General features: G+C 54.5%; 7 protein-coding genes across 7 annotated transcripts; 4 read left to right on the top strand and 3 right to left on the bottom strand.

Moving 5' to 3' along the window:
* Nucleotides 1-418: 418 nt before the first annotated feature.
* On the top strand, nt 419-2,669 carry J4E83_002648 (uncharacterized protein; the record flags this gene model as incomplete). Its single annotated transcript, XM_049329592.1, has 2 exons — nt 419-2,375; nt 2,437-2,669. The coding sequence occupies 2 exons, from the start codon at nt 419-421 to the stop codon at nt 2,667-2,669; spliced, it is 2,190 nt and encodes a 729-aa protein (XP_049191271.1).
* Nucleotides 2,670-4,049: 1,380 nt separating this feature from the next.
* Nucleotides 4,050-5,027, top strand: TIF6 (Eukaryotic translation initiation factor 6; the record flags this gene model as incomplete). The annotated part of the gene is made up of 4 exons (XM_049329591.1): nt 4,050-4,156; nt 4,265-4,351; nt 4,425-4,849; nt 4,906-5,027. 4 exons carry the CDS (start codon nt 4,050-4,052, stop codon nt 5,025-5,027), a joined length of 741 nt encoding a protein of 246 aa, XP_049191270.1.
* A 615-nt stretch (nt 5,028-5,642) lies between these two features.
* Nucleotides 5,643-7,097, top strand: J4E83_002646 (uncharacterized protein; the record flags this gene model as incomplete). Its single annotated transcript, XM_049329590.1, has 1 exon — nt 5,643-7,097. The coding sequence occupies one exon, from the start codon at nt 5,643-5,645 to the stop codon at nt 7,095-7,097; it is 1,455 nt and encodes a 484-aa protein (XP_049191269.1).
* A 518-nt stretch (nt 7,098-7,615) lies between these two features.
* On the bottom strand, nt 7,616-10,899 carry J4E83_002645 (uncharacterized protein; the record flags this gene model as incomplete). Its single annotated transcript, XM_049329589.1, has 2 exons — nt 7,616-10,573; nt 10,867-10,899. The coding sequence occupies 2 exons, from the start codon at nt 10,897-10,899 to the stop codon at nt 7,616-7,618; spliced, it is 2,991 nt and encodes a 996-aa protein (XP_049191268.1).
* A 3,217-nt stretch (nt 10,900-14,116) lies between these two features.
* J4E83_002644 (uncharacterized protein) lies at nt 14,117-15,529 on the bottom strand (the record flags this gene model as incomplete). Its single annotated transcript, XM_049329588.1, has 1 exon — nt 14,117-15,529. One exon carries the CDS (start codon nt 15,527-15,529, stop codon nt 14,117-14,119), a length of 1,413 nt encoding a protein of 470 aa, XP_049191267.1.
* A 2,074-nt stretch (nt 15,530-17,603) lies between these two features.
* On the top strand, nt 17,604-18,972 carry J4E83_002643 (uncharacterized protein; the record flags this gene model as incomplete). The annotated part of the gene is made up of 5 exons (XM_049329587.1): nt 17,604-17,621; nt 17,673-17,720; nt 17,781-17,853; nt 17,909-18,300; nt 18,352-18,972. The coding sequence occupies 5 exons, from the start codon at nt 17,604-17,606 to the stop codon at nt 18,970-18,972; spliced, it is 1,152 nt and encodes a 383-aa protein (XP_049191266.1).
* A 1,139-nt stretch (nt 18,973-20,111) lies between these two features.
* J4E83_002642 (uncharacterized protein) lies at nt 20,112-22,063 on the bottom strand (the record flags this gene model as incomplete). The annotated part of the gene is made up of 2 exons (XM_049329586.1): nt 20,112-21,808; nt 21,856-22,063. 2 exons carry the CDS (start codon nt 22,061-22,063, stop codon nt 20,112-20,114), a joined length of 1,905 nt encoding a protein of 634 aa, XP_049191265.1.
* Between the last annotated feature and the right edge of the window lie 162 nt (nt 22,064-22,225).

The following is a 22,225-nucleotide window of genomic DNA, read 5'->3' as shown; positions in this document are numbered from 1 at the left end:
ATTGTGCGAATTGGGTCCATCTCTGTACAAGTCATCATAAGTCGCGGGTCGTGCTCCAGACTGGCCGGGGCTGAGCTGTCAATTGGATCGCTCCTGCAGCGCGAACCTGCTTCTGCATACAGCCACGAACCCTCTTTAGGCCGAGCTGCTGCCAGACGCCCGCCGTCCTCACCTCACCACCACTCCTCGTCCTCCCTCCCTCGATTCTTCATACCGTTAATGCCTGCGGGCCGCCATTCTTTTTGATATGTTTTAGCACTTTTGTCACTCTTTGACTATCTTCACATACTGTCTTTACGTCCTCTTTTTACTGTCTTTTTACCCACACCCCGTCATTAATGATCGGTTTCGACTTTCTCCGCACGCGTTTACAACCAGTCCACATCTCGGCATCCTCGGCCCACACCACCACCACACCATGTCCTCACAACAACGCAACAGTCGCGCAGACTCACAAAACGCACTCGAAAAAACACTCGCACAAGGTCCTCGATTTGACCCGCCGCAGTCGCAGTCAACAAACACGTCTCCTATCCGCAAACCGCTTCACGAACGCTCAAACTCGCAAACTAACCGCGACTCTGGGTCAACCATCCGCATTGTTCAAGATCCCGGACATGACATCTATCAGAAATATCCCGTACCCAGCGAACCCTCGCAAATCCTGCCCCCGCCCCGTCATGCGCCGGGTTATGGCTTTGAAAGGCCGGGATCTCGTGTTTCAAATAGCAGCCAGGTCGCCAGTACCATCGCAAAGTTCGAGGCGAGCCGAGCGCGAACACCACAGCCTATCCTGTCACGGAAGAAGGGTTTCAGACATTCGGGCTCCACTAGCATGTCAGAGGAAGATACCCTCGTAGCATCCTCTTTTACGCCATCGTCTTTAAGATTTTCCCAGGGGAGCACTGCCCCATCCTCACCCCCACCGGAATTAGAAGATGAACCAAAAGGCCTCGAGGTACTTGAGGAGGTCGTCTCCTCACAATCTACAAGGCCAACTATCCGGGCTGTTCCTCCCTCTTCTTCTGGAGGAGATTCCGACCGTGCATTAACGCCTAAGGCCTCTGCTGCATCTTTTGCTTCACCTGCTCCTACCACCACACCACGCCCAATTAGTAATGCCGGAAACTCGTCAAGTGTCAGTTTCGGTCGACCGTTACCAGAAGTTCCCCAAGGCCCAGCGGCAACCGAACGTCAAGCTAGGGGGCCTGCTCTCACTTGTGACACTGACTATCGACAACCTGTATTGCATCCTCAACAAAGTACAGAGTCGTTCACGTTTTCTGATATTTCCTACACCAGCATCGAACCAACACATACACTAGCTTCGTCGCAGCCATCGCCATCTCTTCATGAAGCCAGCACAGCATCCTTCGCGAGCGGAATCCGAATTAATTACCCCGTCGTACGCGCGCCGTCCGGCACTAGCTCGCGAGCCGAATCCCAGGACGCGCCCAACATCGCATCCCGGATGCACGACCCGTCGCTGGTACATCACTGGAGCTCCCAGCTGTCAACAATCGCCTCCGTTTCCGAACGCGATTCGCGATCCCTCGCACGAAACTCCCGGTCGCTCGGCGCCAGATCACATTCACAAGAAAGCTATGCGGGCAACGGTCGAACAGCGATTCCACGCCGGAGGGGACAGACAATTGGGAGCGCACAGTCGTCTTCGGACAATGTATCGTCGGAAGGTCATACCGAGTTCTCTGCAGTGCCAGTACCCCGGCCGCTCTTCTCTCCTACGACAAGATCTTCATCCGACGATAACAGTGAACACATGGACACGATCTCGCCGCTGCCTACATCGATCCCTCTGCGCATGAAGAACTCGGGGTACTTGCGCAACAGAGCCAATAGTACCGATGCAGTATCGATGAGCGACGAGCGACCTGGATCCTCTCAGTCGCATATGTCGAGATTCATTGCAGACAACATTCCAGCTTGGGCAAGGGTTTACTACCAAAAGGGAGAACGCATTTCAGTTGGAGCCCCGGAGTCCGAGTCTTCTGAGAGCGTACGGCTGGGAACCGCTCACAGCGGACGATCGCGCACCCCTTCAGAAAGCAACTTCCCCCTCAGCATTTACCGACCACGTAACCGACCGAGAAACAATTCAAGGAACCGCGCCTCACACGCCGATACTGTCTCGCTAGCAGACGACGTTCACTCGATTGACGGAGCAGTATACGCAGTCGGACCTCACATGTACCCGCTCAGCGGCTACTCAACACCGCACCTCCGGACCGATCGGAGAGGACAATTGTACAGCGCTTGGAACGCACCATCACTGGACGATGACGTTCATGCCACACTCTTCGGGCGCCAAAACAGACAGATCCTGCTTTTCTGTATAGGATTTCTGTTCCCACCTGGTAAGTCTTAACCCACGAGATACCACGTATGAATGAAGACATGTACTAATCAGAAACACAGCTTGGATAATTGCCGCGTTCCTTCCTCTACCCCTCGACCCGAACGCTGTTGGTACCCCGACTGCTAGCCAGGCCGACCTGGAACAGCAATTCGCCCAAGCCATGGGACCCGCCGACGACAAATCCTTCCAGAAAGCAACCTGGTGGCGCAACCTCAACCGTGTCATGTCTGGAGTTGGCACGCTCCTGATCGGTGTCATCGTCGCGCTGGCCATACTCGCATCGCGCATGTAATGAGTGACACCCACTCTGCAGTCCAGCGAACCTCTCCGACCGTCCTCTCCAGGCCGAATCTCACAATTTACACCCGACATTTGCACGCGATGCATTTGCATAACGAACCATTTACGATCATAATCATGCCATCACGCAAGTGTTAATGTTTTTCTGGCTCCGGCACACGACATGAACGCTCTCTTCGATATCTACTTCGATCTCGTTTTGGGTCTACTGTCCAGGCGCAGCCGCTATTGTACATTTTTCACTTTTCGATTCTCCACGCGTATCGTGTACGGCATGCTGCAGTTTAGCGGGCGTTCTCTTTTTGCTGCTTGTTCTAGTGTGACGGAAAGCGTATTACCCATTTGCTTTGCCCAGTTTGGCGCCATCAGCCACTTTACAATACCATTATCTTCATGTTCCATACCTGTCGCTTGTCACCTGTCAGTTCGTCTTGGAAGTTTGATGTGAGGCAAGGGTGCCTGTCGCGGTGGCTGGGGATCTGAAGCATAGCGGCCAACCGTGCGCTGCTCCTGGATAATCTCGCTGTGGTTCGAGCTTGACGAACTATATGATCTTGTAATTATAGTCATGCGTCCTACGTCAGCTGTACGATGAGACGTCAATATAACGATTACCTTCTCTATGCTATCGCGTCTTCCATTGATCATCGCAAGGTTGAACCTGAGGAAGTTGGGCGCATCACTGCGATCAGCCGGAAGACTACGGGAATTTTATGACATGTGTCATGTGGAGCTTCGCACCGTGCACTTGAGCAAAGCCGTTGCTCTGATCAGGTATCGACCACACCGATGGACTTGAGTCGCCTTTGAGTAATCCTCCGAAAGTCTATCACAAGGTTTCGTGGTCGTTGCTAAGCAATGCGACCGGTTGCCATGAGGCTGCAAGTCGGGCGAGGCTACAGAATGGGCGAGTGCACAGCCATATGTCGCAAAGTGAAGGGATGTGGCTTGCTTCACGATGATGGACGTGCGATCCCAGCGACACGTCGAAAGTGCGCACGGTGACGGGTATGAGTCGCCTCACGTCGAGATGAACGTCGCATCTCATCTGACGCAGTCGCTAAGTGATGACTCTTCACTTCCACAGTCACGGCTGTACCAGCGCCAACATCGAGAAAGCAGTGGCGAAGGGACCCGGTGGGCCCTCCTGCCTCCCAGATATGCAGGGTTCGGTTCACTCAAGATGAGTCGAAGGCGCTAGGCCCAATCCAGTAGCGGGGCTTATGATGTCGCTCTTTACAAAATAGTCCCGCCTTCACAGTTTCTGCAGACTTCACTCACAAGCTCACTAACCACGTACTAAAGACCCTTCTTTTTCTTCTCCACTCCCCACAGAGCCTCACACACACACTCGACGTTCAACTCAATCATCATGGCTGTCCGCGCCCAGTTCGAAAACTCAAACGAAGTCGGTGTCTTCGCTACCCTCACCAACGCGTACGCGATCGTCGCAGTCGGCGCGAGCGAGAACTTTTACAGGTGCGCATAGCTCTATAGCTCTTCGCGGGCTGTTACAGTATGGCGACATGCTATGCGACTGTGGCCAGCAAACCCCGCGAGAAATTAGTACTGACGGTGGCGCAACAGTGTTTTTGAAGCCGAACTCCAAGATGTCATTCCTATCTGTCACGCCACCATTGCCGGAACCAGGATCATCGGCAGACTGACCGCTGGGTACGTTCATAATCTTGCGACAGCTCGCGGAATGCGACACACGCCTCAAGTCAAAAGCCTAACAAGTGCACAGTAACAAGAAAGGCCTCCTCGTCCCCACCACAACCACAGACCAAGAACTCCAGCATCTCCGAAATTCCATACCCGACGAAGTCAAGATCCAGAGGATAGAAGAGCGACTATCAGCTCTCGGCAACGTAATATGTTGCAACGACCACGTCGCTCTCGTACACCCGGATATAGAACGCGAAACAGAGGAGATCATAGCCGATGTCCTGGGTGTGGAGGTGTTCAGGCAAACCATCGCGGACAATGTGCTCACAGGAAGCTACATGGCTCTGAGCAATCAGGGTGGTATTGTGCACCCAAAGACAAGCATTCAGGATCAAGACGAGCTGTCGAGTTTGCTCCAAGTGCCGCTTGTAGCTGGTAGTGTGAACCGCGGTAGCGCTGTCGTTGGTGCGGGTATGGTTGTCAACGACTGGATGGCTGTCACTGGTACGTACAGAATCTTCAGAATTTCAAGACGAGCATGGACTAATTTCAATATCTAGGTCTTGATACCACAGCGACCGAGCTCTCCGTCGTCGAGTCTGTCTTCAGGCTCGGTGAGGGCAACGGCCCTTCCAACATCAACACTACACACAAGGACGCTATGGTCGAGTCCTTCTACTAGACCATGGCTATTGGCTAGGATGCCGTATTTTACTCCACTCGCCATTAAGCCTGCTGCGCTGCTGAAAGAATCACGAATTGGCCCCGAGTTACAAAGTGATCGGGAGAGGCACTCGCCCTGTATAGGGTCGGGATATTGGATATGATGTTATCACGGAAGAGCACAGGTTCAAAAATATCGTTACGCTGGTACCAGACTATCTGAGTAGCTGGGTTTTCTCATGATAGGGTACTGTGATGCGACGACACGTAGATTCAATGCAGATATGCTAGGGAAACAATGCTAAGAGCGCTCAAACAATGGAGGTCTGAAATCATGCGGCTAACCGAGTGTCTTGTGTCACTGGTGTTGGTACTTATGCAGGTACCTTCACCCGCAACCCTGGGTAGGGCTGGAGGCGGTGGAGACTTTCTGCCAACGCTAAGACATCATCGTCCACGAAAGTCGCTTTGCGCCAACACTCTTTCACCAGCCCGCGTGGGTGCACAACACTTACGGAAACCTACCTTCCGCCATTTAGTGGCATCCGACCCTCGCAGTCCCTTCAACCCGCCTTGATTTTCGACTAGAAACCTCCAGTCGCCCTCCAAACTCGAACCCCACCCCGACCACACCATGTCCAACCCTAACTCAACAGCGCTCACGAAGCGTAGCGCGTCGAATGCGCTCATGCCACCACCTCCCGCACCGAAACGCATAAAACGTCCCTCGGTAGTCCTAGACGAAGATACCTATGTTTCCGCCGTTTCGCACATCATTCGCCGCGACTTCTTCCCAGGGCTAGCCGAAGCCGACGCACAACGAGAGTACCTGAACGCGGTGGAGAGCAAAGATCGATCATGGATAAAAGAGGCCGGCAAGAAGCTCACACATGTCATGACGCCGGTGCCGAGCGGGCAAAGAAAGACGGCAGCGAGAACGAGGTTCGACAAGGCAGGCGGCGCTGGCGACAAGACTCCAAGTGTATGGGGCGCGGACACACCCGTCACGGTCGCTGAAACGGAAGTCGACGACGAAGATGAAGGCCTAGGCAAACTGGACAATGTCGACCTGAACATGAGCCTAGGCGCATTCCAAGCAAAGTACACGAGCGAAGACCAGGAGAGTTTCAGTCAGATCATCGACAAGCAGAACAAGGCGCGGTTCGACAAGAACGTCTGGCTCCGAGAAGGAAACATGTACGCAAGCAAACAGCGCATAGCACAGCAGAAAGTCCTCGAAGCCCGCGCCGCCGCATCCGAAGGCAAGGAACTCGTCCTCAGCACAAAACCGAGCCAAAACCTCGACGAGCGACCCGCAGCGCCCACCGGCCACCGCCACACCGCCCTAAACAGCTTCATGTTCGGTCCAGACAGCGTAGAACAATGGGCATCCACCCGCGCCCAAGAAGCCGAAACAGCATCCCTCGCGCCCCCAAAGAAAGTCCTCTACAACAACACGCGTCTTCCCGCCCCAGAAGCCGAGCCTCCTCGCCCGTCCAGCCCCACTCTCTCCGCCGTCCGTGACGCCGTCGCAGGACGTCCGCGTCTCAATCCCAGCGAGGGAGGATACACAGGCAGCGAAACACCGCGAGTAAACGGCTACGCCTTCGTCGACGCACGACCGCCTTCTCCCTCCTCAGACGACGATGACGACGACGCGCCAACCGACCTCCTAGAACGCTACGGTCTAGACGGCAGCAGCACAGCCACACCCTTCACGATAAACGACTCCTCATCGCGCGAGAAGATGCATCACAGGATGGTCGACAAAATCGGCGCGAAACGGTCGAATCCACACACTCAGGCGAAGCCAACGGGATCGGGCTTGGGCATCTTTACGAGTGAGACGCCGAGGTTTCTAAGTGCGCCGACGCCTAGGAGGGGCGGGGCGGCTGTTGCTGCTGTTGGGGGCATGACGCCAGGGAGGAAGGCAAAGGGTGATTTGACGCCAGCTGCTCAGAGACTGTTTGAGAGGATGGGTGGGGCGACGCCGAGGAGTGGGGGAACTGCTGGATTCGGTGGCGAGGGGAGAGGATCGGGGTTGGGGAGGGAGTGGACGCCTACGCCTAGGGTGAAGAGGAGGGCGTAGAGGGGAGGACCGGATTTGTACGAAGTGCTCGTGCAGATATCGTGAACGGGGTGTAGTGTCGTGTTAGTGATACCCAATTTTTACGTCGAACTTCTTTGAAATGAAACATGACTATCTTCAAGTTAACATCATCACATCCCTCTACAGTTCAAGTCACACGCAATGTCCACGAAAGCATGCATGTAACCAGTTAAATAAACCTTTCTACCTAAACAACGCACCCACACGCAAGATCCTGCGCAAACCGCCCAGGGTATCCAATTGGAAAAGATGCTAAAACAAGGAGGGGGCTATGCAAAAGAGAAAAACACATGTATAACAAGATAGTACAACGCCAATGCAGCTAAGAAACATGCAAATGCCCGTTTATCCAAGAAGAAAAAACCAAGACGTTCCTCGCTTTATGCAACCCTTTTCCCTGTACAAATCGACAGAAAGGAGAAGGACAAGGTAAGGAAAAGATGAGACTAGTAGCGAAGGGCATGTGGGATCGTAATGTACAATTAGTGGGTGGTCATTCAGCCGCCTCTCCTCCGCTGTTCTCCGGGACCTTGGTAGCTTCGGAATTGCGTACCGGGGGCGTGATAGCTTCTGTACTGCCGCCTAGGTCTTGATTGTGAATCTGAAGACCGTTCACCGTTACTCTGAGAGTGCGCTTCGCGTTGCTCGTATTGCATCGGTGGGGGATGGGGATGCGTTGGAGAGTAAGCTTGCTGCTGCTGCTGCTGCTGCTGCTGTTGTTGGTGCTGAGGAGGAGGCCCCTGTTGTTGCGGTGGTCCAGATTGGCCGATGAAGGGTAGAGGCGGTGGTCCACTATGTGGGGGTGGTGCCATGTTTGCGGGGAGTATGGGCTGGCCGCCGTACTGGTGGATCTTAAGCGGTTGGTATGGGGCCATGGAGGAAGGTGGTGGGGGTGGTGCTTGAAAAGACCCTGGAGGTGGTATGTAGCCGCCTTGATAGGATGGAGCACTGCCGTATGCTGGCTGGTATGACGGTGGCGGCGGACCTTGTGGCGGATGTGAGGTGGGTGGGTAGCTTGGTGATTGCGGTGGATACGGTTGGCGTGGCGGCGCAGGATCATAGTGCGCGAAACGGAAGTTGATCGGCGGCGCTGATGGCAGTGGACCAGGTGGCTTTGGAGGGAGTGGTAACGATCCTGACGGTGGTGCATACGGGCTTTGATGTGTTGGTGGGGTTGGGCCTTGCTTATGTTCCCCATAGTGAGGCTGGGGAGCATGGGCCTGATATGGCGATGCTGCCGATTGTTGGGAGACTTGATGGCCACTCGTCCTCCTGCCATGTTCCCATGGCTGAGGAGCTTGTTCATGGGATTGCCGACGCGAATGATAACTACCCGGTAATGCATCATACAGCCCAGTAGATGGCCTGGTCGGATCATATGCCGCGACTTCCCCTCGGTCTTGGGTGTTTATGCTTGGGAGCATTGAGTTTCTCCAGTGAGCAGGAGCCTGTCTGTAGTGAGAACGGTCTGGAGGTTCTCGGCCAAGCTCGCGTGCCTTCCGGTCTAGAAGTTCCCTGATCTTTTGGAGAGGATCCCGCCGACGTAATGACTCGTCAGACTCTCGTGTCTGCGGTGGTACACTTGGGTGTTGCCACGATTGAGTGTTCGATGGGGGTGACGATGGCGGGTTGCTCTGAGGCGGGCCACTCAATGCGTCCATCAGTGCCTGATCAATAGGTGGCTCTTCCTTATTCATGACAGCGTCAACTCTGAGCGCATCGCTCCTAGATGGCGTCTGTGGATGTGTGGAAGATTCCCGCATTGATGGTGTGCTCGGCTGCTGAGTTGAGGATTGCGATTCCCTCGTCCTTGAGACTGGGACTTCTTGATCATCATTGAGAATATCCATGATTCTATGTGTGGATAACCTTGGTGTTGTCTTCGCAGGCGCCTCAGTCTCTTTCGTCGACGGTGCAGCATTGGGTTCCGAACGGGAAACATTTTGAGTAAGATCCACCCCGACCTGGGTGCCCTTGGGAGGACTGCTATGCGCAGCTTGCGACGGTAATCCTAGTGGTATGGCTGGCTGTGCGAACTCCGGCGACTTTTCCCGCACAAACTCCTGCTTGATAACAGGTGTCGTCGCTCGCGGCGGCGGTGGGGGCTGTTGACGTGGATCTGGGTAGTGGTATTGAGGTTTTGGCGCGACAGCGGTACGCGGCTGATGTGCTGATATATCTGCAAGCATCATGAGCAGAGCAGCATGCTCATTTGGAATGACCTCAATCGCTGGTGGTTCTGGTTGGGGGGTTGGCGTCCTTTCGACTTCGATGGCAGCATCAGCGAGGCTCGCAATGTTGTAATGCGCAATAGCTTCGGTGCGATCTGGGCCGTCAAACTTGGCAAAGCCGCCAGCTACGTCCTCAATCGAATCATCAGCCTCTTCATCGTTTTCAACAAAGGCAACTCGTGCTGCAGTGAACTTCCGTCGTACTGAGTCGTTCTCAAGTTCCTTGTCCGCCTCAACGTAAGCCCTGCTCCGTGAGGCGAACTTTGATCCGATACGATAGTCGTCGGCATGGTGAGCTTCGTCACTGAATGTTGGCGGAAGGATGTTATCTTCGTCATCTGTGGCATCAGCGTGTTGGCTCTTCATTTCCCGCTCCAGCTGCTTCGCGCGGAAGAATATTTGGAGCATAAAGTCATCCTGAAGTTCCCGGAATCGATTGACGTATTGCTCTCGCTGAATATGCTCCTCGGCGATACGGACGCGCTCTAATTCTTCGAGTCGATATGTGCGCAGAGACTTGATCTGGTCCAGACGCGAGTCGCGTCGTTGGTCCAGCTGGGCCATGACGGCTTCGTACTCCGGACATTTCTTGTGATACTGGGGGTCATCTTCAAGATTCTTCGTAGTACGGGTTGCCAACTCTTCTAATAAAGCCTTTTGCACCTTTGCAAGACTGCGGTAGCTCATCTTAAGATTGAGCTGTCGGCGCAAATCAGTCTCCACATTGATGTCCGGATGCGGTTGGCGCCGACGACCGGGCAAACGCCTGCCGGACTTTGCAGGGGCATCGCCATTGGTCGGCAGAACGTTCTGAAGGCTTTGACTGCCGTCAACATCTGGAACCTGCTCAGGTGAGTTGGGTGCAGTGCTAGCATCAGTTAACTCAGGAGGTTGGTCGGCGGCGGTGTCGGTTTGCGATTCTTTTGTTTTGCGCTTTTTGCGCGGTTGTTGTTCGGAGACATCGCTTTGGGTTCGGGTGAGAACTCCGTTTGGACGTGTTTTGCTGGACTGTGACGAATCGTCTGATGCGCGTCTCCTCTTTGCTGCTGTTTTTGGTGCCGTTGAAGTCGCACTAGATGCAGGTTTCTGAAGCTCTGGAGTTTGGGTGCCATTCATGGGTGTGTTGTTGTCGAATGAGCCATTGGATCTCTGCGGCGAACCAGAATCGGACGATGTTCGGCTGCGCTTGGCTGGTCGCGCATCCTCATGTTCGGGAGTTGCATCCTCGTTTTGCGCGTTTTCATCCAGAGAACTACGACGGCTGCCAGAGCTTGCGCTAGATGGACCAGCCGAGCTCGTGTGGTTAGACGTGCCTTTTGCACCGCGACGCGTTGTCATTTGGAACGGTACTGAAGGAGCAAGGCGAGATGTCTTCGAACCCTGAAGACTACTTCGCTTATTAGACAATGCGCTAGCGGCTATGCCAAGGTTAGCATAACCCTATAGGGAGCATCAAGAGGCAATTGTAGTAGGCTTGCGGACTTACGCGGTGCCTTCAGAGGGCTGTTAGAGATGACCTTTGTGCCTTTGAACTTTCGTTTCGGCGGCATTGTTGTTATGTGAGACCTGTAAGCGGAGACCTGGACGAAGCAGCCGTTAGCCTGGAATCATAACATGATGAGAGGGTGGCGGAAACTCGAACCGAACTTCGGGTATGCGATTGGGTACTTACGGGTCCAAGATATGGTTCTGGGTGAGTTTCTGATATTGTCACCCTCTTGTGGGGCAGGTAGAGTGGTGGTAGTGCTGTAAGCAAGACGTGTCAGCATATGGTCGTCGCGATGTCAGTAGCAGAAAGCCAGCGGGCGATTCCATCGTTCCCTGAACTGCTGGACCCGTGGATTGTTGAAATTCGTGCGATGGTTTTGCGCGACGTGAGTGCTGGGTGTGAAGTACTTACTATGACCAGTCGCCTTAGTGAGCGCGGTGACTTGCTTGACAGCGTGACGCGAAGTCCGAGTCAAGGATCCGTAGACTCATGGATTGATCTTGAGGTATTCACAGCCGTTTCGATAATTTTACACGCGATTTGCTTGTAGAGGTCGAGGTTGCGGGTGCTCGCAAGACAGAAATAACCCTGCAGAAGGAATGCTCCGTGTGGCACAGTCGAGCGGAAGCGCTGAGATGACTAGATGCTGAGAAATGTCAGTATAAGGAGATAGCGCAGAAAGCGCACTTGTGAAGCAGCAACAAGAGGTCGGCGACGGTGTTGGAAATCGTGTTGATCCGGCGCATGAAGATGAAGCTCTTGTGAGATCCTTGGTCAGGCCTGGCGCCTTGCCCGATTGGGATCTGAGTCCACGAATGACAGTGCCCGTGAGCTCTTCACCTGCAACAATCGCAACGCGTACTGCACAATAAGATCCATACATTCACGCAGTCGTCATGCGACTCGAATCCAAGTCCTACTCTACAGTAATTACCATGGCTGCTGGCCACTATTGACGGCGCTGTTGGTTCTGCGCCTCGAGCCTTCCGGTGCAGCACGCCAGCCGAAGAGGGCAATGACCCAAATTACGTGCATCACCCATCGTCCCTGCCGCCACCGTGTCCCGCCACTTCAGGTCATCGCATCTGCCTGCTGCAACGTCCATCACAGCACCGCTCTCACGGGCTTTTCACGAAGCATTCGGCGTACTTTCTGGAAGCTTTCAAGTTGCTTCATCCAGGTTTCACGTCGCACGTCATTAGCCGCAGCGCTAGACGGGACGATCCTCCCGAATCGTCACCATTGCCCCTGCCCCCTTCACTTGAAAGCTGCAACGCAAAAACGAACATGAGGTGTACTTGAAGTCAAAAAGACGTATACTCTCGCCTCTTGCTACTGTTCTCTAACAGTGTCTATCGGAACCGCATACCTTGTGGTGAAGGGTGCGGCGCAGCATGCATGCATCCGTCGCGTCGTATTGCATGGCTTGGGGACGGGACTTTGAACAGGTAAGGGGGTTTCAAGACAGGCTGTTCTGGACTTGGTTTCCTATCCTGGACGTTTGCAAGGTGAGTGCAGTGTTCGTACTGTTCGAATGCAGACACAAGTTCGGGCACTCTCCTCTTCACTGAGAGAATCTAGAGGCGTTGATGTCGCGTGTGACCAAAAGGACAAGCGGATCGGCGGTCAGCGTAGAGCGCGCCACAACACATGAGCAACCATCAAACGCGCCACAACTCGCACGACTGCGTATATCGTCTTCTTTATGATACCTGTGATTTCCTTGGGCTAGACGCTGTTATTAAATCTCTGATTACTCATTCATTTACTTCTACGGCACCAACTCAACTACTACCAACTAACTGTTCGCCCAAACTCTCGACGCTACGCTTTCGTTACAACAACCAATGGCACACTTAGTTGGCGTAATGGACTAGTTGTGGTGTGGTCAACTGTCTGTCCTCTGTGAGAACGATTACATTGTGATAGTCATAAATTGCATCGGTTCAGCGTGTCTCAAACTGATCGCAAGGCTAATGCGTCACAGTATGGAGTCAAAATACACGATGGGAATTGCAGTACAGCCTTGCGCACACCACACTGCAAGCCAAAGTAAGTTCAGAATATTCAATACAACGACGATCTTGTCGAATCCGTACTCTCCACAGAATCATCCACGATAATAATTCTCTGACAAGATACCCCAAGTATCACGCCCCATGTCTTCAACACCACTGCACCCATCCAATAGTCCCCCAATCCAACAAACCATATATACGACCCATCTCACCCCGAACCTAAACACACGATAGACTCCCCTCAACACCACCTCCCGCTCCCGCCCTTACTCATCACCACAGCTCCATCTCGGGCTCCGACCCGTCCGGCCGTGCACCCACACACCCTTTTCCGCAAACTCCGGAAGCCGCGCGCGTGCGTCAGGGCAATCACGCCCGAACTCGTCATCACATAAGGTTCAATCTCCCCGCATGCTCGCCAACAACGAAGAACATTCGGCCGGTAGGTTTAAATGAAATGAGGCGGCTGTATACGTACCATGGCCAGCGGGGATCTCCCTCGTAGAATGGGAAGTTCGGCTAACGGTCGACCCTGACTGGCTCGAAGTGGGGCAGGGTAGATACTGCATGTTGTGAAGGGGGGTCATGCTGGCATCATGCATGTTCTGTGGTAAGGGAAGGGCAGTGGTTGTCAGTCATGTAGCGTCGTTGCGGGAAGGGAACTGTTGGAATACGACAGGTGAGGCTGAGGGGGTTCCGGCTTTGGCAGAGAAAGAAAGTTTCTTCACAACAATGCGTATTATGGTTTGCTGGACAGAAGTATCAAGGGAAGAAGATGCTTGTAGATTACTGATGGTGATGATTTTTGTTGTATTGATTTTGGGTATAACGTTGCAGCCTTGCGGCCTAACTTCGTCTTCGATTCTTCCCCTTCCCGTCCATTCTTGTCCGGGTTTTTTCTAGCTTTCCGTCTTGATAGTGCGCCTAACTAGTTGACCAGCAAATAGTTGTATGTGGAAACAATAAGATACTACGACTATACATAACGAGATGATGATTGTCCGCTCGAACAGCCCTGTATGCTGGAGCCCAGACCTGATAAGAAAAAGAGTCGCGATGCAGAAACGCTCAACGCTCGATCGAACCCCCGTGAGGGCGAGAGCTAGTGACAGAAGAGGAATGTGTGACATGAATGGGTATACCGAAAAGGTATGAACAGTGTAAGGGAAATCGTATCGTACAAACGTAAGAGACATTACATCTTTCACATTATATGAGTGACATGAAGGGAGTAGAGGTAGTACTCCTCGTGATGATCTATCATCGATCAGGGGAGTACTGGAGAGCGACGCGGCGAGAGCCGCTCATGCTGCTTCGAGGGGAGGAGTTGAGCACGAAGTCGGGGATGGGAGGTGTCATTTCTCGGCTGGGAGGAGAAGGGCTCCTGGACTTTGATTGGAGGCTTGCTGAGCGTTCACGGGTGAAGCTTCTGGCTTGGTGGAGAGAAGGGGGGCCCATGGCGGTTTGACTCAGATTGCTGTTCGACCTCATCCGACTAAATGATCGTGGCGGACATGCGATGGCTTGGTTGGAGTAGGGGCTGGCGATGATGCTCGTACCAGGGGTCATTGTTGGAGGTGGCAGACCTGATGGGCTCTCCGACCTGAACAAGGGGTGGATGTGAGCCTCGCTGCATGCTGGACTCGGTGGGCGCGAGATGTCTGGCATCATCTTCGGGGGCGGGGGCAGATCTTCATCATCTTCCTCTGGGAGTTCTGACAGAAACGGACCGTCCAGCGCGCGAGCGGGCGAGTGAGGACGGCTGCCGGGGATCGGCTCCAATGTTGTGCCCCTTGTTGGCGCCGCTTGCTGCAAGACGACATCGCGTGCTGGAAGGCTCACGCTGCTTGTGTCCCAGCTATCGAACCCATCAGAGTGAGAAACAGTGTCAATCGACTGTCGGTTCGAGTAGATGCTGGCTGGGGCGTCTCTGGTGAAGGACTTCTGGCTGATGAGAGTAGTGCGCGAGTTGACTGGGCGGACTACATGACGCAGGGACTCTCGGAAAGATCTGAGGGACTGCGATGAGCGAGTAGAGAAGGTGGGCGAGGGCAAGGCTCCAAGGACCTCGGGTTGCTGATGAATGGCCATGGGAGTCGCAAGCTGGGTGTGCTCTGCGAAGTTGAGATGGCTTGGGCGCGAAGTCCGCAGTTCACTCATGACTGAGTCACGGGGGCCTGATGTGATGACAGTCTGAACTTTGGGTGCTTTGCGGTTCCATAGCGATGAGGTGTACAGGATGGCCTGACTGAGACATGATACGACCCAGGCTGCGATCTGTCCCGAAACATGGCTGTCCCAATTTGAGACCGGCGCAACAGCAGGGTCGGCTGTGACCTCTGCCCATCTTGACTTGATCATGATGATCGAAATGAGAGACAGTACCAACGCAGCGCCAGATATGAGAACGCTGACTGTTACCAAAGTCTTTCTTGCCCGACCTGATCGCTCTAGGGCTCCGCGGACGTTTCCCACATTGTGAAATATGTAGAAGCCGACACAGCAGAGAGAAACGACGTCGAAAGTGCTCGCTACAGCAGCGATGCTGACCAGGGAGGATTGAGACGAAGAAAGAGATGCCGTTTCCAAGATAGACAAGACGGTGTCGGCGGCTGTGCTTGACCATGCAATAACGCCAACAAGGGAAAGGTAGAATTTTCGAGATTGCAACATGATGGACGAGAGGCGTAAGGTTGTTGGTCAGCTCAAACCCCGGCCTGAGTAGTCTTGGTGGAAGGCGACAGTCAGCCTGGAGTACGTCGAGGTACCGATACAGACGGGAGGTATAGTCGTATTATAGTACCAGGGGGTTCCAGGGGGGATTGTCGATAATTGGTTTTGGTTGAAGGACACCGAAGAGGATGCTGCAGAGAAGTGGGTGAACTATCGGTTGAAATGCAAGATGGAGCCCCAGTATTGTTGCTGTGGAGAGACGCGAAACCGAACAGGCGCGAGTCGGACGCGTTGCAGGAAATAATGCGGCTGTATAGCTGCAGCTACTATAGTCGAGCAAGCCGTTACGGGGCGTGGCTGATGCGGGTCTAGTCCGGTTATAGTATGTACGGTATAGCTGGCCGATCTTCGGTGGAACGACTAAGGAATACGATGGGTTTTGGGAAGCGAGCGTTGTTCGACGATGAGTGACGAGTGGATGACGAGCGAGGGAGTGACGAAAAAGGGACAGGATAGCGGCGTGAAGAGGGGAGAGCATGTGGGGAGGGACGAGTAGTAATAATAAATTTGGGTGAAGTCGAGAAGGCTGATGTGTGCCCATTGTTTCGTGGACTGGCCTGCAATACGCGTGGGACAAACGGGGAAACCCCTACTAGTCTGCTGGGATGCACGCAAGCATCATTCGAGCATGGCGCTGCACGACCTCAGAGCATGGGTACCGAGTCCTAAGGGCATGGCGATGCGACATTGGCACAGCAGAATGCAGTAGCACGGCCGCAGAGCTGAGAGTATGATGGCAAGCCTACGATTCAGCGTGGTGGCAGTAGGCCGGATGCGCTGGAATCTGATGCAAAAGAAGGAAAACAGTTTGTCTTTTCGAAACACGAGCCAAAGCGGCCAATCGCGAGCGAGACCGGGTCAGGCGTCGAGAGCCGGAAACAGCTCAAGGGCCTACCTGTCAAAGTTTATGGTGTGGAGCTGCGGTAAGTTTAGCCCTTCATTTCCTGACGCGTTGTTTTGACTATGCGTTCGGCAGACACAACAAACAACCTGGAGAGAACGCTATCGGACAATTTCCACGCCTGATGAGCTGTGGATACTGGCTCGATCTGCCACGGCTGGTAAGCGCTGGCGAGGCATTACGGAGGTGCGACCGACGATAGTCCCCTCGTGCAGTGCGGAGAGCACAGCATATCAATAGGCGACCGTCACACAGTCGGCGTGTCCTAGCCAGAGTTTGGCAAGGCGGTGAAACGGTCTCGTCGCCTCATGGCCCGCGACTCATGGCGGCTCTAGGGCGGGGATTGAAACAAAGGGCCGAGCGATGAGCAGCAACCGGCTGGGCGACGACGATGACAGCACCTGCAACCTTGTCAAGATTTTGGAGTTGGCGATGCGCGGCATGTGGAAGCGTGCCGTGTGTCGATGCGATGTCAGCACACTAGCCGGGGAGGAGATGAAGCTGCGGCTGGGCGATCTGCTGTTGCGTCACTGGCCGTGTTCTGGCCGTTGGGGCCCTGCAACCGATAGTCGAGCCCTGAGCTGGATGTCAGCAGCCGCGTAAAAAGTAAACTCTCGTGGCCAGTAACACCTGGTATGTGTGGTGGGTACATCAATACCGAGGAATAGGTCTAGGGGTCTCTTTTGCGCCCAGGATTAGCGATCAGGATTCACGATCAACGATGCAGGAGGCGCCTGAACAGTGAAAGTGAAGCCTGGAGGTGCGCCACATGTGGCGTCGGTTTGGCAGAGCTGTGGCGCACAGCTCCAGTGTCAGTGTGAGTGGCAGTGTCAAGTGGTAATGTGTACCAGTTGACTGTGGTTGACGACAGCCTAACCTAGTGCACCGTGTTTCCACGACCTTCTGAGCAAACGACGCTCGCTTTGTGAGGATAAAGGCTGCAATCGAATTCACATTGCTCCTGCTTCTACTTTTACCCTCTTTCTCACTACGCGGTACTACTAAACCCCGCCAAGAAGTGCCTCATCATCCCCACTACCTCACCTCCAACACCGACTCCGACACCCCGCCCACCCAGCTCCATCTTCAACCACGCACCCAGCAACCGCCAAGATGAAGATCACATTCAAGGTAGACACCGACTGCCTTGTTCAACACACTCCAGCCTGCTAACCTCTGCAGGACCTCAAGCAAAACAAGTTCGTCATCGAGGCCGAGCCTTCGGAAACGGTGCGCAGACCCGCCACATCCAGAAAATTATCGCAACCGCCCTGCTGACAGACACGCTAGATTGGCACCCTCAAGTCCAAGATCCAGGCCGAGAAGGGCTGGGAAGTTCCCCAGCAGAAGCTCATCTACTCCGGTAAGCTGCTGAGGTGACATGGCTGCTCAGCACAGTCGCTGACACAAGACAATAGGCAAGATCCTGCAAGATGCCAACACAGTCGAGTCGTACAACATCGAGGAGAAGGGCTTCATCGTCTGCATGGTCTCCAAGCCAAAGGCCGCCGCCGCATCGTCAAGTAAAGCAGCGCCCTCAACGCCCGCTCCAGCAGCAGCCCAGACGCCCGCAGCTCCTGCCGCGCCCGCACCTTCATCCAACACACAAAACGCCCCCGCTACACCTTCTCCGGCGCCAGCCCAGGCATCCGGCGAGCGCTTCAATGACCCCTCGGCTCTGACTATGGGTGGAGAGCGCGAGGCCGCCATTGCCAATATGGAGAGCATGGGTTTCGCACGCGCTGATATTGACCGGGCCATGCGCGCCGCCTACTTCAACCCCGACCGCGCGGTTGAGTATCTTCTGACGGTAGGACGAGTGACCATGCTGGCCTCGACACACGTGCTGACATCATTCTAGGGTATTCCGGAGAGCGCGCTCCAAGAGCAACAAGCACAAGCACAAGCCCGTGCCCCGACCTCTCCCACGCCCGCTGCTGGCGGCGACACAGGTGCGACACCTGCGCCTGCCGGAAACGCACCATCCGGAGGTGACGAGCCGATGAACCTCTTCGAGGCCGCTGCCCAGGCTGCTCAAAATCGCGGAGGTGCTGGCGGTGCCCGCTCCGGTGGTACTGGCGGCGGTGCTGCGGCCGGTGCGCTCAACGCCAATTCTCTCGAGTTCCTGCGCAACAACCCACAGTTCCAGCAGCTACGACAGGTTGTACAGCAGCAGCCACAAATGCTTGAGCCCATCCTACAGCAGGTCGGCGCGGGCAACCCTCAATTGGCGCAGATGATTGCAAACAATCCAGAGCAGTTCCTGCAGCTCCTGGCCGAGGACGCAGACGAGGACGCGCCGCTGCCACCCGGTGCTCAGGCCATCTCTGTAACTGAGGAGGAGCGCGAGGCTATCGAGCGCCTATGTCGCCTTGGATTCGAGCGCGATCTCGTTATCCAAGCATACTTTGCATGCGACAAGAACGAGGAGCTGGCCGCGAACTTCCTGTTCGACCAACCCGACGATGCCGACGACCAGTAGAGGGACCTCGAGTTCTGTGCGATCACTGTGCGACCTCACCATACCCGATGTCGACCCTCCTCCGGCTGATATCACCGTTACAATCGCACGACAACCATCCCGAAATTGGACGAATACTATCTCGAGTCCACTCCCCTCACACGGCTCAGTGCAGTTACTTGGGAATACGGAAAGGAACATTCCGACTAGTCCCACAACTTACCATGACGATAACATGATACCTTCCGCATACGGCACGCGTAGGAGCTGGACCTGCTGGTTTCTGGGTAGTAGATGGACCGGCGTATGCCTGCTGGGCGAAAGTAATAGCTCATCAATAAATCACCACCCCATTCCACGTTATTGAATTGCAACATGACATGTAGTATACCGCCGAACTGACATGCCATTGACTAGTTGACTGGATACCGTACCCCAACACTACCATTACTCACGTTCTACCCGAAAACGCACCGGCACCTCGAAACGGTGAACCGCAAAGTTAAAATAGAAAAAAGCTACACCGAACCCTGGCTCCAAGCTGTTCCGAGAAAGGTATACCAAGGTGAAGGGGGGAGAGGAAAAGCACAGCCTCACTCGTCTGACCCACCCCTTTGTTTCTTGGATCCTCAAAAAGAAAAACAGTCGTCTATGCCATCTACCCAGACCCCACGTTCACGATATCTCCTTTTTTTCGCGGTCCAAACTGCCGCGTCGGTCTGCGACCCGCGAGAGTTGTTTTTAGCTGTTGGCGTTGTCGTTGTGTGTAGCATGGTAGTTATTTTTGCATTCCCCTGACGGCCCGCTCCCTTGCGTTGATCGTTCTGGATCCCGCTTCCGCTTTCTTATCTAGGGTTTACATCCGCTTGGTCGGTTTTATCTTTGTTGCTTTTGGCCATCGAGATGCTGGTGATGTGCTGTGACGCGACTGGTGGTGGCGAAGGGATGGGTGATGCTGGCTGGCTGCATGAAGAGATCGTGAGGTTGATTTCAGGGGGTGTTGGAGGGCTGTTGTAGGTGTGGTGTGGTGAAATAGTTCTATAAAATCACAGGTGGTGGATCAGAGTGGTAAAGAGGTAGATGTGAAGACATGGCTAGATAAACGACTCAAAGGTATCAATTCCGCAGAACAGTGGTATACAAGTAAACTAGAGAACTGGTCACGCTTCGACGGCAGTAGCCTTCCTCTTGCGACTCCTCTTCTTCTTTTTCTTCTCGCCTTCGACAATGTTGCTGTCGTTGTTACTGTCGTTGCGATTGTCGCGCCTGGGTGCCGCGGCCTCTTCTTCGCCAAGCAGAGTCTCGAATCCGCCCTTGGGTCCATCAGGATTGCCAAAAGTATCTTGCCTCCACTGCCTGATGCGGGCCTTCTTGCTGAGAAACTTCTTGTCCTTCTTCTTCTTGATGGGATCTCTGAACGCGGCCAGTTTCTTCAGGCCCGCGAAGTCGTTCAGGGCTTTGTCGTCTGCAAGCAGAATGTCGCGCGCAGTCAGACCGAAGCTTGTGGGAGATGTCTCGCGGTAGCGGAAGCGGGAGGCGGCTTTGGAGGGCTTGGCAGCGAGAGCAGCTTCGTATTCGAGGTTCTGGTTGACGAGGTTTTCTATCAGGCGGCGATCGCGACGTGCGGTGGATTTGGCTTCGGCGCGTTCTTGTTTGCGCTGCTTGGAGGACTTCTTGGAGGATGCACCGGCTTCTTCGTCATCGTCCTCTGCTTCAGCATCGGGCATTTCCTCGTCGGATGAGAGGTCGGGTCGCTCTTCTTCGGAGTCGTCCTTGAAGTCAGGGACGAGATCCTTGATATCGATATCATCGTCGAACTTTGGCTTCTTAGGCTTCTTGCTCTTCTTGCCGCCTTCTTCCTCATCCTCGACAGTGTCTCCGTAGTAGGCATCACCGAAGCGCTTCTGCATTTCGGCGTCCCATTGCTCATCTGACCAGTCGGCTTCCAACACCTCCTTCCACTCGTCAATGTTGAAGTCCCTGCCGCTCAGACCTCCGATCTTGCGGATCTGCTTGACCTTGTTCTCCATGTCTTCCACCTTGAGCTTTCGGAGACGTGCAAGCTCCTGCTCCTTCTCCCGTCTCTCAGCTTCTCTCTTCTGTCTTGCGGCTTCACGGGCCTTGCGTCGGCCGCTCTTATCGTCTCGACGGACCGTGGTGCTTGCGACAGCATCACGCGCATATGTCATGATCTTCTCGTTCGCACCCGTTGTATCCTCAAAGTATAGGTTGTACGAGTTTTCCCACTCGTCTGCGGCGGCATCTTCATCTTCATCGTCGGACAAGAGGGGTTGGAAGCGGGCAGATTGCGTGGGTACCCAAGCGCGAGACGCCATGAAGTTGGACAGGAAAGTCTCGGGGTCCTGGTCGGCCTTCTCGACATCCTCGGCGGTGATCTTGGGTTTATCGCTCTTGGACTTCTGCGGCTTCTCCTTTGCAACGATGAAGTCGTCGTCTTCCTCCTCGTCGGCATCCTTGAGCGCCTTGACGAGATCCTGCCTAGCGTCTTCCTGTTCCTGCGCATATGTCCTGGGCGGCGCATCTTCGTCCTCGTCTTCGCCCGTGTACTTGCCCTCAAGCAGATTCTTGGTATGGTAGTCTCGAAGTGTCATGGATGGCTCCTTCTTCTTCTCATCTGTGCCATTTTCGCCCTCTTCGAGTTCGCGGTAGAACTTGACTTCCTTGTTGTAGATGCGAGGGTCCTTTGCGCGCAAAGCCTGGAGGGTGGCATTGACCTGTTCGTCGAGGTCTTCGTCGAGTAGCTCGGCTGCATCGTCCTCCTCCACGCCCTCTTCGGAGTCTTCCGACTCGTCGCCGCCGTTTTGGAACGCCTTGTCCTTGCCATACTTTTCCTCTACTGCACAAAGTTAGTACTGAACGAGGCTATGCCCTGACTAAGCCTACATCGGAACTGCTCGGCGCGCTTCTTGTTGTGCTCGAACTTGCGGGCGTATTCCTCGTTGACCTTGAGCGAGACTCCGCCGCCGTCGCTGTCGGAGCCTTCATCGTCGGTGTTGTCGAGCAACTTGGCCTTTTTCGCGGGGGGCTCGTTGGCGGCGTTCAGGTCACGCTTGACGCCGCTGTTGCGCTTCTTCTCCTTGGTGCCTGCCATGGTGGATGTTGTGGATGTCGAGGTTGTGCAGGAGCGTCTCGCGCCGGGCCTTCACAAAATTTTGGTGGAGTAGGCGCTAGCGCGTGAACTGACGTTCGCCGCGGCGGTGACGATGGACCCGCCGCAACACCAATCGAGCGGTGCATGGGCGAGGAGGTGCAC

This window comes from Alternaria metachromatica (assembly GCF_023757995.1).
Source record: "Alternaria metachromatica strain BMP 0045 chromosome Unknown scaffold_4, whole genome shotgun sequence".
In the NCBI taxonomy this organism is placed as follows: Eukaryota; Fungi; Ascomycota; class Dothideomycetes; order Pleosporales; family Pleosporaceae; genus Alternaria; species Alternaria metachromatica.
The sequence above is the reverse complement of the archived record's forward strand: the minus strand, read 5'-3'. Positions and strand labels throughout refer to the sequence as shown.